We start from the raw sequence: 20,067 nt of genomic DNA, 5'->3' as shown, positions 1-20,067 counted from the left end.
CAAATTCATCACTTACAACTTCCACACATCTGCACCAGCTACAATAGATAAATAAGTCTCATGAAAGAAATGCTGTGGTTCAATGAGTATTTACACAGTATTCTCTTAATTCCGATGATAAGCAATGCACCTTTAGGCACCAAAAATAAAGAAACCATTGAAAATACAAGATGCTACGTCACCGAGCACAAAATGGGCACATTGGCATTGGCAAACATACCTTTACTCGCAACAGCAACACGGCGAATACACGAGCAAAAGAGATGGCAATCTGAGTATCTTGGTATGGTGCAGTTAAACCGAATAACTTGACAGGACAAAAGTATTGTTAGCAAATGCAAAATTCTTGGAGCTACCACAATACCCCAAGTCTTCCCAGTTCCTCAACAGACATCAAGCATACTATTATTTTTCCAATTTACGAAATACTTGGCAATTCAGTTCTGTTACGACCGTGATAGTTATCTAACAATGAAAACCACGGCAGCTAAATTATCTAACAATACAACTTCCTAGAAAAACACATATGACTTTACTCATTTTTAAAATTCATCTCTAAACCAGCTATGTTTTTAACTAACGAGTAAAACTGCCATATTAGTCCAAATTGGAGAATCATATTATTACTCATTTTTAACTAACAAGTAAAACTGCCATATTAGTCACAACGAAAATAAAAATTAGTTATTTTCATCTCTAAACTAGCAAGAATTGACAAGCAAAATTGACTTCCACTAGACACAGAAGACCTCTGGACAATTTTCCAGAGGTCTTCTGTAAATGAGATGCCAGACTCATTTACGGGGGCTAGTATGCTTTGTCTAAAACATACTAGCCCCAGAAAACACAGAAGACCTCTAGACAAGGGAATGCATTGTCTAAAACAGCTAGTAGGAGGAAATGATAACAAAAGGTAACAATTTACGGGGGCCTACTTAAACGTGAATGAAAAATAAGTAAAAAGATTTTATGAGAAAACAAGAAAGAAAGAAAAATATCAACAGACAAATAGAAATATAAAGTGTCAGCTATATCACAACTCCAAAAACCATCAACAAAGATATAAAATCAATCATTTCAAAATTTTTCTTGAAGGATAAAAGGCTATAGCAATATAAACTACATGTCATATGAGTTAAGGTTCAAATTGGTCTTAAGTCCCAAGTCTGAGCCCACACCAGGACTGCCAGGTTTGGTTTACAGACAAGTCCCATGCCAGGCATATATAATTAAGTCCCAGTACCAAGTGAAATTTCTATCCTGTTCACCTAGTTATGTTTATGTGACACAAAGGAAAGAGGATTGAATGTACAAACATTTCATCTCCAAGTTTCTGATCTAGACAATATGGCCCTCCTTCCAATCTCTACCCCCTTCCATCTTTCCAGATTATCTCTATAATCTAGTTGCAACTACTAAAAAAGATGGTGAAGATCAAGCAGAACTGTAGCAGAGAAACTATAGAACTAATCATCCAGATGCAAATGCCACTGCTTGAAAATTCCAAGTTCCTTCACACTTCTAATAAAATTACACATTTTGTCTCACTAAAGGTCAGCAAATAGCCAATAAAGCTCTCTGGGAAAGGTGAACTATTTCAAATAGTCAGGCCTGAGTCAAAGATGGTCTAAACTCGATCATCCCAACTTCACAAATAATATCAAACCTCATGTGATGATAAATATTTGGATATGCTCCTTAAGGATGACCATTCACACAGTACATGAAGAGAACGCTTCAATCTTAGTAGATTTTTTACTGACATCAAAATGGTGAGAATCTCAATGGTTTTGAAAGAAATACCCGAAGTTAAAAAGAACCTGATTGATACAATCAAACTAAAAATAGCATCAATAATTCTAGACAGACGTATATATGCAAGTTTGATTTTACATATCCTCTGTGCATCAAAATATTCACTGCATGATGACAAAAAAATTGCCATGGTAATTAAAGCATGTATGTTGATTCCGTTTTTGTAGTAAAAATGCATTAAGTTGATAAATTGCACCAGAAGCAGATACCAACCAACAGAAACTCAACTTCTCTTGCATTCAGTTGATAATGTAATGCCTGAAAATAAAAGTTTCATGAATTGTTCTGGTCCTACCTACAAGTGATACCATATAATAAATCAAGACACTATCTAATACAACTCCAGCTGTGAACAGAGGTAAGCATTGGATTGATTGTTGGAGGAGAAAACACGGCACATGGATTGATGGAAGAAAACAAAGAAAGGGAAAAGATGGACGAAGGTGGACAGGCACTCCTGCACCTTGTTATGTGAAAAAAAAAATGTTGCAAGCTTGCATTAAAAGGCAATCGGGCCATAGAAAAATAAATACAACAAGGTGACATGATTAAGCATCAAAGCCAAGTAGAAACGATTAAGCTGCTTGAATTTTGAGAAAGAAAGATTGCACTAGCAATGAATTACAAAATCATAATCCCAAAGAAATTTACCAACCTGCTCATCCTCCAACAACAAATGGACCCCACAAATTGATGATGCTTAAGTTTCTCATCCTTGGTAATTCAAAAATCAAAGAAAGAAGAATGAAGCTTCTCACCCTTTGTAATTCACAAACAACAACAATCTGATATCACCACTGCAACTTTAGCCAAATGAAATAAAACCAAACTAGCCAAAATATATAACCAAAAAGCTGCAAGTCTGCAGTTATAACCAACTAGAGTACCTTTCACTAACAATATGTCCTTGTTAAAGAAACAAAACATATGTTCCCAAATAAAACAAACTATGATGAGCTCAAATCAAGAAAATCTTGCAAACCAGGTTGTCTCACATAGGTGTCAACAAGGTTACCCTTGTAAACATAATTCACTTTTACTTTGTTTACTTCTTGGAATCACATTGACGAAACATAGAGGCAAATATGGTCCTATTGAGGTAATTTGTTGAATTAATTCCCATGCAACTTATTTTCATGCATCCCCTTAATTTGTGTTCTAAATAAATTGGCTACAAAGTGAAACTTAAAAAAGTTCCCAGTGCAAGGCTCCCACTTATGCGGAATTTGCCCAGAGAGTGAAGCCATCTTTCCAATAAATTTCAACAAGTAAACAAGAGAAAAATTACATAATCCTTTTTCCTTCTCAAGGAAGGGTTCATTGTCTCCCTTAATAAACTTCAAATTAGTAGCCCCAAAATATAATGATGAACTGTGTAATATTAGAAGACATGAACTTGACAGCTGAACAACCTTTCAAATTTCAATAATAGCATACTGCAACTAGCACAACAGGAATCATATTAAGGACATGTTTGGTCACCTATGCTTCTGCAATTACATGTGAAAAGGAATGCATTGATTTGCGAATATAAGTGTATTTGCTTGCCTCGAACCGGTTTGCAATTGCAAATGCAATTTTTGCACGCTATAGAAGAAATTTACTACACTTGTCTGAAAAATCACTTGCATTGGCATTATTCATAGGTAATTTTCCAATTTGACTATAGGTTGTAGTCACAACTGCAAGTCAGCACCCACTTTATAGGCATCTAAAAGTAATTACAGTTTGGTAGTTGCTTGTAGCTGGGCATTTAAAGTTCTAATCGTGGAAAACCAACACCCTAAACTTCAATAATTCCAAATGTTTGCACTCTTTAAAAAATTAAACAGATCAAGGCAACTTGCCAGTAGCCTTGGCCGCATAAGGAGTATTAATATGAAAATAATACTCATCAAATCCTCTAGATTAGAAGAAGTCCACAAATCATGGGTCCATCCCTTGCCTCCTATTTAGCATATGATTAATGGTGGCAACAATACACAACAAAGGATGACCCCAGTGTATAGAGATTCCCACTTGTGTGGGATCTCAGATTGCCATGTACACGGTCTTACCTTTGCAAGGTTGTTTCTGTGACTTGAACTCTGGCCACCCAAGTTGCAAACAAGCAAACTTGTCGTGGCACCAAGGCTTGCCCTTCTATGGGCAATACATGCATACAGAAAAGTCTACAATCCAGCAAAGACTTTTCCAATAGTGCATCTGGTTCATCAGAAATAAACAGAAGCACAAGGCTTAATCATGAACCAGTTTGGTTCACTGAAAGTCGATAGCAAAATCTAACAAATGATTTCAAATGATTTGATAACTTTAAATTGTTTGTTACATGGAAGTAAACAGTATATAGAAGCACTTAATGAACAGTGGCCAACACTTTCATTGGAAGTGGTCAGACAAACTCTCCTAATTATGTTTTCCTTTGGTGAATTCAGACAAAGAACAGCCTATCCACAGTCATGAATAACAAAACCAATTAGACCAGTTCATACCAGTCACTATTTACCTTTCCAACCAGAAAAAGGATTACAAATTGGATCATTTCCCCCAATCTGGTTCAGAGGAAGAATAATTGTCTAACATCCCTACCAAACCAGGATTGCCACCAGGTTTTAATAGTTAAAACCAGGGGTACAGGGTAATTAGCATACCAGGATTCGCACTGCTCCACCGCCCCTGCCTGTTCACATTCCATTGCATCGCTGCTACCTCAGTCGGACTTCACTCTACTTCTCTCACTCCACCTCCTCTGCCTCCTCCACCTCATCTTCCTCTTCTTCTCTTCGTATTCCCTTCAATCTTTTGTCAAAGCCAACTAGTAGGCCAGTGTACTGTGTTAATACACCAGTATGTATTAGGCCCATACAAGTCCAACTGACGGCCAACACATCCCTTAACAAAATTTAAAACCTTGAATATGGTAATCTATAACTAGTCAATCATGAGTTCACATAACAAAAATACCAAATCTCTACTTGAAACCGAGGTTTCAAATCTTGATCCACTGTCGATAGTGGTTGAACCACTATCGTTGGGCATACCGATGTCAGTATGCCCCCATGTCAACCAATACAACTCCCCCCTAAATGAGGGCAAAATTAAACAAACAAAAGAGAAATAGAAGAGGGGATGAGGTGGAGAAAATGAGGAAGCAGAGGTGTGAGGGAGGAAGAGAAGAGGTGGAAAAGAATGTGGCCACGCATAATGAAAGGTGGCAGTGACGACACAAGGAGAGGAAGAGGAGATGACGGTCTATAGGGAGCAAGAGTCAAAAGACAAAAAAGAGAGAGGAAAATGTTAAAAAGAATCAACAACTATCTTAAAGAAAATGTTGGTACCAAGCAAAGGAGGCTTACTTTCCAGCACCCTTCGACTTGGACTCCGTACCATCCAATAAGCTCTACAACAATTGTCGTAAATTTTAAAAAATATTGATATTGGATGAGAAGGTGGTAGATTGTACCAAGGATCATTGTACCATATCAGCCCTTTTCGGATCAGTCAATAACCACTGTTAAATTGTACCAAGGTGGTAAATCTTAATTTTTTAAAAAAATTTAAAAAAAAATTAAAATGGTCAATAACCACTGTTATCAGTCCATAGGTGGACCGATACATATCAGCACATACCGATCAGCCCTTTTCGGAAAGAGGCTTAAAAATGGACGAAAATTCACAAAAAAAAAACTATTTTAGGTTTTTAATCCAAATTAATGATAATTTTATTGTATTTAATTAAGAAGAGAGAGTATATAAGACATAATAAATGCATAAGGCTGTTATTAACCTAAATACCCCCAATTCGGACCTAATTTAAGACAATAGAGCTAATTGGGATTTACACAAGATACTTACCTTAATCATGTTTAATCTTTATAAATATGCATTAGTATGCCTCTAATTATATGAAATGATAAATAAAACATAAAAATAAGCTAAATACCTTCAAATTGGAGAAAAATTCATTAGATCTCGAGTTCCAACTCCTCTTTTATCCAAATCCAAAGCTTGATTATCACTAATCGCCAACTAGGTACTTTAATCACAAGAGAGAACGTGAGAAAGAGTGAGAATGAGAGTGAGTAAAAGAGTGAGGAAAGAGGGGATTTAAAGCCCCAAAAGAGGCTCCAATGGTCAATTTGACTATTGGGGTCAAACTTGACTCGATTAAGTCGGTATCGATCAAATTCCAACCACGACATATTCGTGTTGATCGATACAGCATGAGTTTTGATCATATCGACCAGTACTTGATCCTTTTCTATGTACTGTCCAACGCGAACTAGTCAAAGTATCAACCAATTGGCAAACCAATACCTAACACCCATTTCATACCATTTTGGATGGTACGTCAAACCTTGAACTATACTGCCCAATTTGTGTGATGTACCAAATATAATAATTAGCATTGCTTGAAACCATGTTTTATGAGTATTTAATCTCATCATATGTATCCTGATTCATAAAATAAAAAAGTTAGCATATATATTTTAATTTTGCTTAGTGTTTTCAACATTAAAACTTTGAGTTTATATTCTCCATGCTAGAGTTATGTTCATCGACAACAATGCTCTCCATAAGTTGAATTCTTGAAATGATCCCAATCCTAAGGACCGAATTGGTGGACATGGTTCACCTCTGCTTTTCAGTTTATTTCCAAGTCTCCAATTATATATAAGGAAAAGCTTCTCCATAGATGCAGTTTGGAATTCGGAAGAAGTAATCCTTTAAAACCCTCATTTTAATCTCACCAACAGTCTACTGTTCACCTCCATCAACTAATCCAGCACTAAAATATAATAAGTATTATAAGTATCAATGGCCACTTTTGAGTTCAGCCACTTCTGAAAATATTTTTCTTTCAGTCCTCCATCATACTTAATTCATAGCTCTTCATTCTCCACTTCTGAAAAAACACTTGGAATGAGACTGATCTAGGCCCTAAATATTAAAAAAAAAGTGGACCAGGCTCTTATGGCCCTGTTTAGGTCCAATTTCAGGCCTAAACCAAACAGTTCAAATGGGTTACAAGATGGTAAACCCTATGCCAAATTCAAACCATCCGAAAAAGGATGTTCCACATCTCAATCTGTGCATAGACTAGCAAACACAGGTTGATATGATCTGCTCCAAACGAAATTGAATTCCTCAATTGGGAGGATCTACAAACACCACCAAAACTAATTCATATCCTGCTAAACAAACAAACAAGCCATATTATCCCAACTATTTGGGATCGACTACATAAATCTCTTGCTGCCATTGAGCTATGCATAAAGAAATATCATTAGTTAAATTAAGAGAGTTTAAATATTTATTTATACATAAATATCAATCTATGAGGTACTAGGTAGTCACACAAAACTCCTTGCATCTTTATCCACTCTTGTCACCTGATTTTTAGTCACTAAACAAGCATCAACATCTCCATCTTCTTAAATATTCGATTAAAGATGCCAACAAATTTTACCTATTAAAACTTTCTTTTCATAAATTTAACAATAACCTTAGTTTTTCTCTTGGTATTACTAAAATTGCATCTCATACGTCTAATCTTAGTCCTATTTGATTTTTAAAATCTTTAATTTCACAACTATCTTTAGATCTATAGCTCAAGTTCACAATTAATTTCATTTAAACTCTCATCACCTATAATAATATTATCAGCAAATAAAATACATCATGGAGATTCATCATGTACACGATAAGTAAGTTCATCTATTACCAATTAAAATTGGCCAAACTTAAAGCCAACCTTGATGTAAACCTATACTAATTGGAAACTAACTCGACACAAACCCTATAGGTCTAACACTAATGACTACACTAACATATGCATTCTTTTATGACATCAAGGAAATATATCTTTCTATTCTGAACTCGTAATAATATAACTATAGGAACTCTATTATAGGCTTTTTTGTAATCAATATAAATCTTATGCAAATCTTTCAATGAACTCATATGCTACTTATTCATATTTAAAAAATAATTTAAAGGATGAGTTTCGAGTGAAAATTATCGAATACATCTAAGATCATCCAACTCCTACAAGATCACTAGTACAAAAAAGGGATAATTTGACTAATAAATGATATCCTTGTTCTCTTTTAATTAATCTAACTCAATATTTCATTAACTATAGCAAATTTTTTAACATGATTTACCCTAATATTGTCAATTTTCACTATTATAACAGAAGGGGGCAGCCTGATATCACAAAGGCCAAATGAATATTTGCCTTTTAACCTGTCTAGTTCAGGCAAATGGCAAATAGCCAAAAAATCTTGGCTCCACTATAATAAACCATGTAATACCCATTTTTAGTTTCAGTTAACCGATACCGCCCAATAGAGGGCGGTCCGCGTACCGATATCCTATCGGACTGGTACGTACCACCCATACCGAGCGATACGCATCAGTAAATCAAACCCTAGGCAAAGGTGTACTAGAGGGAAAGCAACACGCATGAAGGATAGTAAAGGAATAAAGTTGCCATACAGCAAAGCAATGACAGCAAAGTGGAGGAGGTTGGTGGCAAAGCAGCATAGTGATGAGAGAAAGAAGAAAGAGAGGATCGAAGAAAAGGAAACACAAGAAAAGATAGACATCATAAAAAACTACGAAAAAAATATTCAAAGGGATATAAGTGCTGCTGCATTTGAGCCAAATGTACAAGAAAAGGTTCACCTCTTTAACAAGGCTCATCCATATTTACAAAGTATTCTACCAATTACCAACAGTAATAGTAGCCTTAGCTGCACAAGCTGAATAGTGAACAGCAATCCTAAATTTGTTAACATGAACCAAAGAATCCAAAGGTGGTGTTGTAATGAAATATAAAGACATGTCATAGACACATCATAATGTGCAACTGAAACTCCATGACAGGCATATATAGAATTCCATTGATTCAAGCTTAAAAAAATTGAAGTATATAAAATCTATAGGCAAGTGATTCACTATACCATCCCAAATTTTTAACATCTTATTTGAAAATTCAAGCCAAGTCCCATCATTTGTAGACAGATAAAGTAGACCAGACGTAAGCAACAAACTGAATTGTTGGAAGGTTAACAAACAAACCTAGGAAAGAGTGTCATGTAAATATAGCTTTTGTTGAATGTAAAAGTTTCACATAAGGAGGGATCATGTAAGTAAAAAAACCTTATCCATTAAAAAGGGAAAAGAAAAGATAAATGGAAATTACCATTGATTTCAACAGCACAAGCAATGCTTCCAGCAATCTCCCATCTAAAGGCCGCAAGAATACCAAAGCAAATATCAGAATTGAAAAGCTTTGGACAGCATAACGTGTAAAAAAAGGCAGATACAAATTACTCTTTACAAAGAAAAACTAAAAATGGATAGCATAAAACCTCAAGTTTGTCAATTCAATTTGTTCAGAGCTTTATATTATAACAGGAATTTGTCAATTCCAGAAAGCGATTTTACAATAGAAAAAGAAAATAACAGGCTAAAAGGCCAAACTACAGAGAAAGGAAATTGAATCTTATATCAATCACTATCTTAAAATCACAAGGGAAGAAAGAGATTAAATTTCAGGAAACATTAGGGTTGAAAACTAAATTTACAGCCACCCTTCAAATAAAGCTTCCTAAAGGCTTTGGGGCAGAAGAGTCTTTTGCAATCAGAAAAATGTTACTTTCAAGTTCTGTTAACACATTAAGTTGTCCATCAAACAAACCAGGGTACCTTTTTTTGGTTGTCTTCTAGCATCTAAAACACTGTTGATAGCCACATAGCCCTGGCAGAACCCTGAAGGAAAGACGGAATTAGGCTCTCCAATGCCCAAACACACTATGATAAATGAAAGACTTTGCAGGAAGTAAACAATCACATATACCACAATATGAAAATTATGTGAAACATGAAATTCAAATAGACAAGCCAATCAACCCATCAAACTGACAAGTAAATTATTCTTATATGACAGTGTGCCAGACAAGGTTTGCAAGTTAGATGAATATAATTTGCAAATCATGTGGATGCATGTCCACATCAGCAGTCTTTGCTGTTATGCCCTAATAAAGTCAAACTTACAAGAAACTGTTTATGGATTATCATTTCTAGAACTGGTTACTGCTGAGTAGAACAGAAAAGATCAAATATCAAGTATTAAAACAAATATTCAGTTTTATATCTTCAAAGGCCATGATGAAGAACGATTTACAAAAGATGAAACGCCTTCGGCGAGTTGTCTTACAAGAAACAGAAACACATCCCATGTTAAGAACTCCCATGAAGAAAGGCTTTAAAACAAATGATCCTTTCAACTCCTCTTCAACGCGATCCACCAAGCTCCACCAAGCAGTGAAAAGACAGAATAAACGCCGAAGAATTAGATGGGAAATGTCAATATAGATCACATGGTAGACTCATAGCTGAACAACATTTCTAGAGTCAGGAAAATCAGCATCTTATTTCACTTGCCCGTGATAAATGGATGACTTAATGCCTGAGATACTGTCATCCTCTTTTCTGGATCCAATACAAATATTCGATCTAGAAGATCCTTAAAATTTGATAACATTTTGGGATCCTCCTCAGAAAAGCCTGACATGAGAGCGCCGATGTCCTTTGGCTTAATATTTATCAGCAGTCTCTTAACAGGCTGCAAAAAAAAAAAAAGGTTTAAATTGGATCCATCCGATTACAAACAAAAAAGAAAGCAAGAAAGTATTAAAACAACAATAAGTTGTTATATCCCAACAAACAAAAAACAAGCAGTGGTTACAAAAAACAAAATGTAAAACACAAACCTTCTTTGTAACAGGATCCTCCTCAGTGGCATGAAAATTTAAATCTTGATCAAAATGGTGATCTGTGAAGGCACCCTGTAAAAAAGAAACATTAGCCACGAATCAGAATCAAAATGTGAAATTGTGCCAAGCATATCTGTGAAAGGAGAGGGCATAACTTTTGACAGATTTGCAGAGAACAATTGAGAAAAAGTAAAGTTCACGACATGTGTAACAGATGACACAGATTCCACACTAGATTGGGATTTGATGACACATCTTTTATAGGTGTTAACCAAATAAAAATAAATCCCAATTGTTAAAAGTAGATAAGGCCAACAGATTCTTTATCACCTTCCGAAGCATCTTTTTGGGGAAAGGACCCTTTAACTCCATGTGTAGTCGAAGCATGTCATTGTTTGATGGACCAGGAAAGAGTACTTTCGCTGTGTACAGTTCATATAGACAGCAACCAACCGACCACACGTCCATTGGATGATCATATGGCAATCCAAGAACTGTAGACGAAAAGAACATAATCGTTATGTTACCACTTAGCAATCAAACAAATTAGGACCCACGGCATGAATACACACCATACAGCCTCAATACATGCAATCATGTGCTGTATGCGCAACATATGCAAAAAAAATAATGGACTCTGGAGACCAGACCTAAAAATGATGTAGTAAGTAGAGAATGCTGAAAGAAGAACTTACTTATTTCTGGGGCACGGTAAAAGCGGCTAACAAGGTAGGGTGTAATCTCATTCTTACCCGCGAACATAGCATTGCCAAAATCACAAAGCTTGAGCACATTTTTGGGCTCATTTACCTGCATATAAAATCAAAAAAAAAAACCAGCACAAGAACAGACCCACAAAAATAAGTCTTCACTAGCAGAAAAAGGACACGACAAAAATAAAACATAATGGAGACAATGTACCAGCATATTATCCGGTTTAATGTCACAGTGCAGAACGCCACAATTTCTGAGATGCTTCAGCGCAATGAAAAGCTGCTTTGCATAGGCCCTCACAGCAGTCAGTTTTAGCCCAATGTTACGACCAAATTTCTTTAGAACCTCACGAAGGTTCATATGAAGAGATTCAAAAACTAAGCAAAGATGATTCCGATACTTGAAAGATGAAAGAAACCTAACACAATGACGTTTGTCCTCGGGATCAGCGCCTACCAATTTCTTCAATATAACAAGTTCATCCTGACCTGCCTTGTACCTATGTCAAGTTACAAAAGAAAAGGTTAAATGAAAGGACACAATTAAAATTTGATTAGTTCCCTCCTAAAAAGTAGAGTTTGCTCACTGACATGGTATCATTGTTGCGAATCATTTTAATAGCCACTTCTTCAGGGTCACCTTTCCCAGCCTTGAGATCCCTAGCACGAACAACTGTTGAGAAGACACCCTTTCCATGTGCTGCAACAACTTCATAGCGACCATCGAGTACTTCCCCAAACCTGTAACCTGCAGAAAAAAACCAACTTGAAATTATGAAAATGAAGGGTAGACAATCATAAAAATCAGAGGAAAGTATTAAGAAAAGGTTGATTCACTAGAGATGTTAGTTGAACTTACTATAATAACCATCTGCATCATCCCAGTTGTCATGAAGATAACTTCTGTCTATCTGTGGTCCTTCACACTTTCCCTAAACAAAGCTCAAATGATAAGTAACAGACAGCAGAACATAATATGACAATTTCAGTAGTACAAGCTATCAATTTTACCCCTCAATTGTTGACTACCTTGTAATATACTTAAACACATAAATAGGAAAACAGAACTGACAATGTCCAAAACTTCACGGACAAGTCACATCAATAGTAACACCAAGCAAAAAGACAATTGCAAAAAGAAGAATGCACATACATTCAAAAACAGCATCATCAATAACAATTTAAATCAAGTATAATGCTTGAAGACATTACAACAGTCTTATCTGAAAAGGAAAAGTATAACCAATGATGCCATGTGGTATTTGTTGAAAGTCACTTTTAATCTATTCAATAGATCAAAGAAACTAAGATAAACACTGTTCAATGTTTAAAAAAAATTTGATAAAGCAGGGTGTCCAAGCATGTAATGAAGTCTATGCAAACTTTATCCACTCATCAAGCTATAGACATGCAAACAAAGAGGACTCTATGTGCACATAAAAAACTGGCATCCCACAATACCCAATTAATAACAAGTATACTTGTCTAGGAAAAGAAAATATGACATGGCCATATGGTCATTTGGTTTCAAAAAAATTACTGAACAACAAATCTAAAGCTACATTAATACTAAGACTTTCAGCAAGAGAAGTGCAAATGAAATCATGAGATGACATCAAGAACAAAAACCTACCAGTTAATTACAAATCCAAGTTCATGACTAATGGTCAATACTTGAAGGATCAAGATGATTGTTTAAATGAAAGAATGACCGCTATATGTTTCAGACTATAACTTCCCTTATCTCCGGGCTGTATCACTAAAGTTCTACAATTCTTTTAGGCAAACAGGAGAATATTATGCCTAAATTTCCTCTCATTCTTGTGTGAGCTTTTTTAGAATTATATAGATATTTAATAGCTGAATAATTAGACTTCAGCCAGCATTTTATTCTGTGTGCATTTTATCTCTCTCCTTCCACACATCCTCTTTCATCTTGAAACCTCTAGTACCTCAGGATTGCATTGACAATTCCCAGTTCAATATTCTAATTTCTCCACGATTTGTCCGTCAACCCTCACTCTTACCCAAACCAATTGGTTTTGGCACTCAAAGTATCAGCCCACTTTTCATTATTTAATATTTTGTTTACCCACCCAGAAATACATTCATAACCACTGCCCTTGCCTCTTCCACAGGAAAGAGGGGACAAGCTTCTAAAGTGAATACTTACCATTAAAAAAAATTGACTAAAGAAAAAATTTGTATTATTCCAAAATCCAATTGGCATAAAGCAGAAAACTAGATTGGTAAACAATTAGATGCATACGGACAAGAGCCTTACCTTCACACAAACTCCAGCTGGTGATTCTCCAAACATGTCATCAGTAAACATATCGGCTGATATTTCACTCTGAAGAAAACAAACAACTTAGAAAATAAATTTTAACAAAAAAAAATGTACCATACTGCTACACAAGAACCAACCTTTGGAGTACCCTCTCCAAGTCCCCCAACATTGTTCATTTTCTTATCAGCTAAATCTCCATTCTGTACAGGTGACTTTCCCACAGAAAACGATGGACCAACATCAAATACATTTCTGGAGTCATCCCTATTCTCAAGCTCTTCATTATTCACTTTGTTATCAACACTCATAGCAAGCAATCCCTGTAGATTCTCCTTATCCGAAGTGGCTTTCTCAGATTCTTCATATTATAAATATGATAATTTTCATTTAGATGACAATTATAAATAAATCCTCAATACATTAAATCAAAAGTATTATGGAAGTTGATGGACATAGAGTATTACCATTCACATTACCATCAGATGAGGATTCAACTTGCCGTAGCTGCCGCTGTCGATATTTTTCCAAGATAGCCTGCCTCCTTTTTCTGCTCTCATTTTTAATCATGTCAACATCATCTTCATCCTGCTTAGCAAGCTGTTGTTCAATTTTATCTTGGTAATCTTCCTCTTCCTCCTCCTCCCTTACAACCATCATGTAACACATTAAAACAAATAAGCAAACGAGCAGACAGATAAGATACAGAAATCTTCCAAAATGTCGATCCAAAGAATATTTAAGTCATACCTACCTAATAGACTTTTGTGTGTCTTTGTCAGAATTGTCTTTCTTGAAACCAGCCTCCGAACGTGATTTATCCTTGTGATGCTCTACTTCATCGTACTTTGGATGCCTAGATTCCCTATGTCTATACCTGCTACTAATCCTACCTGTTTCCATTTGATCACCATGTTCTTTACCCTTATGAGCAATAATTTCCCTGTCCCTAGACTTATTCTTATCTCTATCACTATCATCCCGTTTTTTTTCATGCTTACTCTCCCTTAACCTCTCCCTCTCTACATATTTCTCCCTATTCAAATCCCTTGGTTTATCTCTTACTCTGTCTCTTGTGCTGAAGCTGTATTTTTCTTTCCCACTTTCTCTGTCCCAAATTTCATGCTTGTCTGCTTGTCTGTCATATCTGCTATGACTGCTACTCCTCTCTTTTTCCCTGTGAGACCTTTTATCCAACTGTGTTTTATCTGTGTCTCTGACACTACTACTACTTCTTTCCCTCTCCCTATCCCTTTCCCGACTTCTGTGCCTGTCATCATGTCTTCTTTTGCCACTACTCTCTCTTTCGTTAGGAATCTCTATATCACTTACTCGATTTCTAGCTGCACATCTGTCCAACTTATGCTGCCTATTGGAATAATCCCTCTTACTTTCCTGCAAACCAACTTGATCATCACCCATGTCGGAATGCTCTGAGACCTTATCATATGATCTCCTCTTTCTATGATCAATAGGCCTGGACTTATCCCTATATTTGTCTTCATCATGGTACCTGATGGACGCTGGAGACCTTCTAGTGTTCCTGTACCTTTCTTGCGAACTTTTGGGCGACACTGACCTGTTCCTATCAGTTGCTCTTCTGTTAGCATCCTTTGACTCCATATACTGCTTTGAGTCAACCTTATCTGAGTCACTGTCAGAAGTTTTTTTCACATGGTCATAACTCATCCTGTCCTTTGCTGCATGAGAACTTTCTTTAGAAACCGGAGATCTTGATCTTACTTGACTTTCTGAATCATTTCTGTCAGTTTGCATTTGCTTGTTGTCATTTAGTTCTAATGATTTTGTTATACTCTCAGCCTTCCAGACACAATTTTCTCCATCTGACGTATCTACCTCCATCCAAGCTGTATCATTCAAACTAGAATTCTCACATGACCAAGCAAGGTCCAACATCTTTTCATCTTTCAGTGTGTTCTGCTTATTACTAAGCACCAAAACATTTTTCCCAGAACTATCTTTCACCCCAGGCACAATCTGCAATGATCACAATACATGTTGATAATTTCTTCCAGGATAGACCAAATTTTAGGTATTAAAAAAGAAAATGAACACTAAACAACCAACAAAATGAAGAAATTTATGAGAAAACTGTGTAAGTTTTGAGTTTTGACTAGGGAAAGGAAGCCTTTTCACTTTCTAATTTAGTCAGGTACTTTCATAATTATATATTGAAGAAAATATAGCATAACTGGTTTCATAAAAGGACTGAATTAATACAAGCATGAACTTAAGGACAACACATACAATGAGGCCTTCTTCCTAGCTCCTTTTTTGGACAATATGACAAAGCCTAACTTGATTCTTTGCCCATGAGAACAAGCCTTGTCACTTAGGATTTCTCTTACTGCTTATATGGGAGAAAATAGCAGAATTAAGTTAAGAAGTACAATAAATTATACATGCATGCACATATATTATCCTAAAAGCACAATTAGAAAACTAAATAAGCTTTTTTTCTAATTGCTTCATCTAATTACACACCGGATGCTAGCTTAAAATGCTTACTAATTCACTGATATTTTCTAAAAAAAGTGCGAGATCCCAACTCAGGAAGATGTATTCGAGAAAGATTGAAACGGACCAGATTGGAATAAACATCGACGCCGTCAGGCTTGATTTCACCCGATCCAGAGTCGGAAACCCCATCGGTCACGAAGCCATCGACTTTAGTATGATCAAGGTTGGCCATCTCCTCGTCATCTTCGAGAATCTCACCCTCCTCTCGCTCCTCATCAGCAGGCTTCGGAACGGGACAAGAAGCAGTCTCCGCCTCCGCAACCCGAGCGGCCTCCTCGGCCCCGTCATCACTCTCGCGACCGCGTCTGCTGTGACGGCGGTGATGGTGACGGTGACGGTGCTTCCGTCGCTTCGACGATGTCTCGGCCTCATGATCGTCTGCCGAACGGCAGTGCTTGCCGCTTGAGGTCGGCGACGGCGACTCCTCGCTGGCCATGACGATGGTTCGATTTGAGGGGAGGGGCTGGTGGTGATGGGGTGATTAGGGTTAGGGCTCCGAAGGGCGACGACGAAGATACCAAAACAGCTTTGGCTGCTTCTTTCGTGACATGTGGCGATAGAGTTCGCTCCTTTTAATATGCGGGGGTGTCTCGAAAGCGTTTCGAAGGGCGTCAATTTTACCGAGTGAGATTGTCTTCGATTTCAAATCCTCGAAACCGTAAATACAATATCTTAATTATAAAACTTTTCTTTTAATTTCTTATATAGTAGCTTCTTTGATCATTGACTTATTGTATTAGGTAATTGGTGTCAAGAATTAATAATCATGGTATTGTAAATTATTATAAAATGAATGGATAACGATAAAAATTTTAAATATCCTCGAGTCGATTTTTTTTATTATTGGATAATATACCTAAAAAATCATACTAATTGATTTTATTGGATGGCACCTTTGTGATAAGTATTTTTTTTATTTTATTACATTTTTTTATCTAATAGTGCATTATTGAGTTTCGAGTTCTACGAACGATTTAATATAATAAAAAATTATAAAAATGTTAATGAATAAAAAAATATTTTTTTATGAGATTTCTTCGTTGATTGAATAAGTATGCATCAAGGTTGAGATAACTTGCAAAAATAATTCTGTTTGGATTTAAGGTCCTCGATACTCAAGTAAGGGTCGTAACATTGTACCAACGAAATACAAATTACCTCCAAGCTATGATTAGCATCTCGATCTCTATACTTTAAAAAATAATATTAAGATCAATATTTAACCATAATTTTTCTTCTATATGTGTTATCACGTGTAAAAAGGACATGAATGAAATAAGTAAAAATATAAGTTAATTAGCTTTAAATTATTAATTTTATATAAATTTTTCTGACTTATTTTCTCTTCCTTTTCTTGTTCCAACCTACTTATCTATCACCCGTCGAATCTGTTGATCTTACTCGCTCGTTGCTCTCCCACCACACGTGCTTACCTGTTGCACCCACTCGCTCGTCGCACCTGCTCGCTCGCCACACCTGCTCACCCGTCACACCCACTCACCCGCCGCACCTGCTCAACCATCGCTCGCACGTCGCACTTGCTCGACCACCGCTCACCCGTTGCGCTTGCTCGCTCATCACCCTTCTTTCCAACCTGCTCGTCATCAATTTTTACACAAAAAATGCCACTGTGATTATTATGTTTCATATGTGTATTTAATTATAATATTTACTACAGATGTAGCATAAGGTGTCATCTCCAAAGGTAGACAACTTCCAATAGAAATAAGAGATTGACATGAAATTGCCATCGTGAGTCAAACTCCAATGAGGCATGACAAAGTTCATGAACCAATAAGCATATAAGTTTTTATCATTGTTATCGCTTTCATGTTGATATGAGCTCATGTAAGCAAATGAACAAACTTGAATGTGATATGTTGTTGTGATATCTCGATTTAATGAGTCTTATGTAAACAAAGTTACAATAAGAAAGCAAACGTACAAAAAAAGTATTCGATGAGCTCCACAACAAATAGCACAAAATAATAGATCTACTTTTTATTTCAAAGATAACTGAAACAGCACAACATCGATTCCAGCATTTTGTTGCCACAGATTTTTTATTATTTTTTGTTTGTCATGCTACCTTCGTAATCGGGTAAATGAAATAAGATTTTACATCCAACACAAACACTTCAATTTCATAAAGGAAAATAAGAGAGAAAAACATTATTTCTCATCGTTTCATAAAAAAAAAAAAATTGTGACTGGTGAGCGGGTGAGCAAGTGGCAAGTGACGAGCAAGTAGGTGCGGTGGGCGAGTGGGTCTGGTGGGCTAGCAACCAAGAGCCACGGGCTAGCAGGTCCAACAAACGAGGGGTGATCAAGTAGGTATGACGGACAAGCGAGTCCGACAAGTGAGCGATGGGCAACCGGGTGTGGCAGACGACAGGCGAGTAGATTAGAATGAGAAGAGGAGGAAAAAATCGATCAAGGGAAGTTTATATAAAATTAATAATTTAAAGTTAATCAAATTATATTTTTATTATTTTCTTTCGTGCACGAGTTGTCACATGTATTTTTTTCCATCAAAAAAATTAATGACGAAAAGAGAATTAAGATTAAACGTTTGATCTTTATAAGTGTAGGGGATCTTATGTTAATTTTTAAAATATAAAGATTGAAATACTAATCATGATTAATTATATGTAATAATATGTAATTACTCTCGTTGTAATTCATATAAGACTTTATTAGCCTTAATTATAATGAATTATAATTCATCACAGACGATGATGTTATACTTCTCAACACGCTGAACCTTATTCACTATTCACTAAAAATAAATATTTGTCAATAGATTTTAGTTCATATTTGCAATATGTAGTGTAACACGTAACACTCCGGTTGTGAATCCACAAGCACAAGGATGACAAGTAAATTGGTCTTCCACACATGGCGTTGTGTTTTACCAAAAGAGAGCACAAATCTCAGTGGTAAAATAACAAGAAAAAAACTGTGAACTTTTAATTATAAAAATAATAAATTTTAAATATGATATCATATCATTGACAAATATTATTCCACCTTTGTTACTTATTTTTTGTAAAAAAAAAATTCTTTTACAAATTATAATGACACCCGACATACTGATTGATCATTTAGGGATAGCCATCCTTATGGTTAACTTATAATTTTTAATTATATGAAATAAATAAAATTAAGATGAATTTTAATATTTCTTTTAAATTTAAAGAAAAATAAATATTTGAAAGGATATATATATATATATATATATATATATATATATATATATATATCCGAGCGACAAAAGATCCATATAGCTCACTTTAAATAGTTAGGTATTATAATTTTATCATTGTTATTATTTATATAATGGATCTCAAAATAGTTAAGAAATTGTAACTTGTCATTATATAATAATGTCAATAACTTTCCCCCTCGAACCCTCACTCTTATTATCACCAACTTAACAACAATCATTCTTAAAAGAAAATAAAATGTCAGAAAAAATTCCACTTTTGAGTTTTCCCTTTTTTTTATTTCCCAAGGTATCTCTATCTTTTTAAAATTTATGGAATATCATGTCACAACAATAACTCTCATTTTTCTTACTGGTCCATTGATTTTGCTTCGATCCTTATGATGAATCAATTTAATTTGTTGATTGTAAATTAATTTTTATATAAACTTATAAATATTCCTATTTCTTTGTTCTTATTTATAAGCTAACAAAGATATATATATATATATATATATTATAAATATCTTTTAAATGATTTTTTATATAAATTTATTTCTATTCTATTTTGAGTCTATTTTATTTTAGTTATAATATTTTTGAATATGACTATAATGTTTTTATTGGATGTGTCTAAAATACTATAAGTATGTTCATAGCTATCATATAAGTCTCGTATTCAATTGTCTTTCTTCTTGAACCACTAAGAATATTTATTTG

General features: G+C 35.3%; 1 protein-coding gene across 1 annotated transcript; it reads right to left on the bottom strand.

The window, feature by feature from the left end:
• Nucleotides 1-9,926: 9,926 nt before the first annotated feature.
• LOC135618233 (uncharacterized) lies at nucleotides 9,927-16,698 on the bottom strand. Its single transcript, XM_065119124.1, has 12 exons — nucleotides 16,207-16,698; nucleotides 14,356-15,599; nucleotides 14,069-14,247; nucleotides 13,742-13,962; nucleotides 13,599-13,667; nucleotides 12,174-12,246; nucleotides 11,906-12,062; nucleotides 11,523-11,814; nucleotides 11,297-11,411; nucleotides 10,932-11,095; nucleotides 10,599-10,673; nucleotides 9,927-10,450 (listed from the first exon to the last, which is right to left on the bottom strand). The coding sequence occupies exons 1-12, from the start codon at nucleotides 16,576-16,578 to the stop codon at nucleotides 10,262-10,264; spliced, it is 3,150 nt and encodes a 1,049-aa protein (XP_064975196.1). The 5' UTR covers nucleotides 16,579-16,698; the 3' UTR covers nucleotides 9,927-10,261.
• Between the last annotated feature and the right edge of the window lie 3,369 nt (nucleotides 16,699-20,067).

Source organism: Musa acuminata, chromosome BXJ1-1, assembly GCF_036884655.1.
Source record: "Musa acuminata AAA Group cultivar baxijiao chromosome BXJ1-1, Cavendish_Baxijiao_AAA, whole genome shotgun sequence".
In the NCBI taxonomy this organism is placed as follows: domain Eukaryota; kingdom Viridiplantae; phylum Streptophyta; class Magnoliopsida; order Zingiberales; family Musaceae; genus Musa; species Musa acuminata.
The sequence above is the reverse complement of the archived record's forward strand: the minus strand, read 5'-3'. Positions and strand labels throughout refer to the sequence as shown.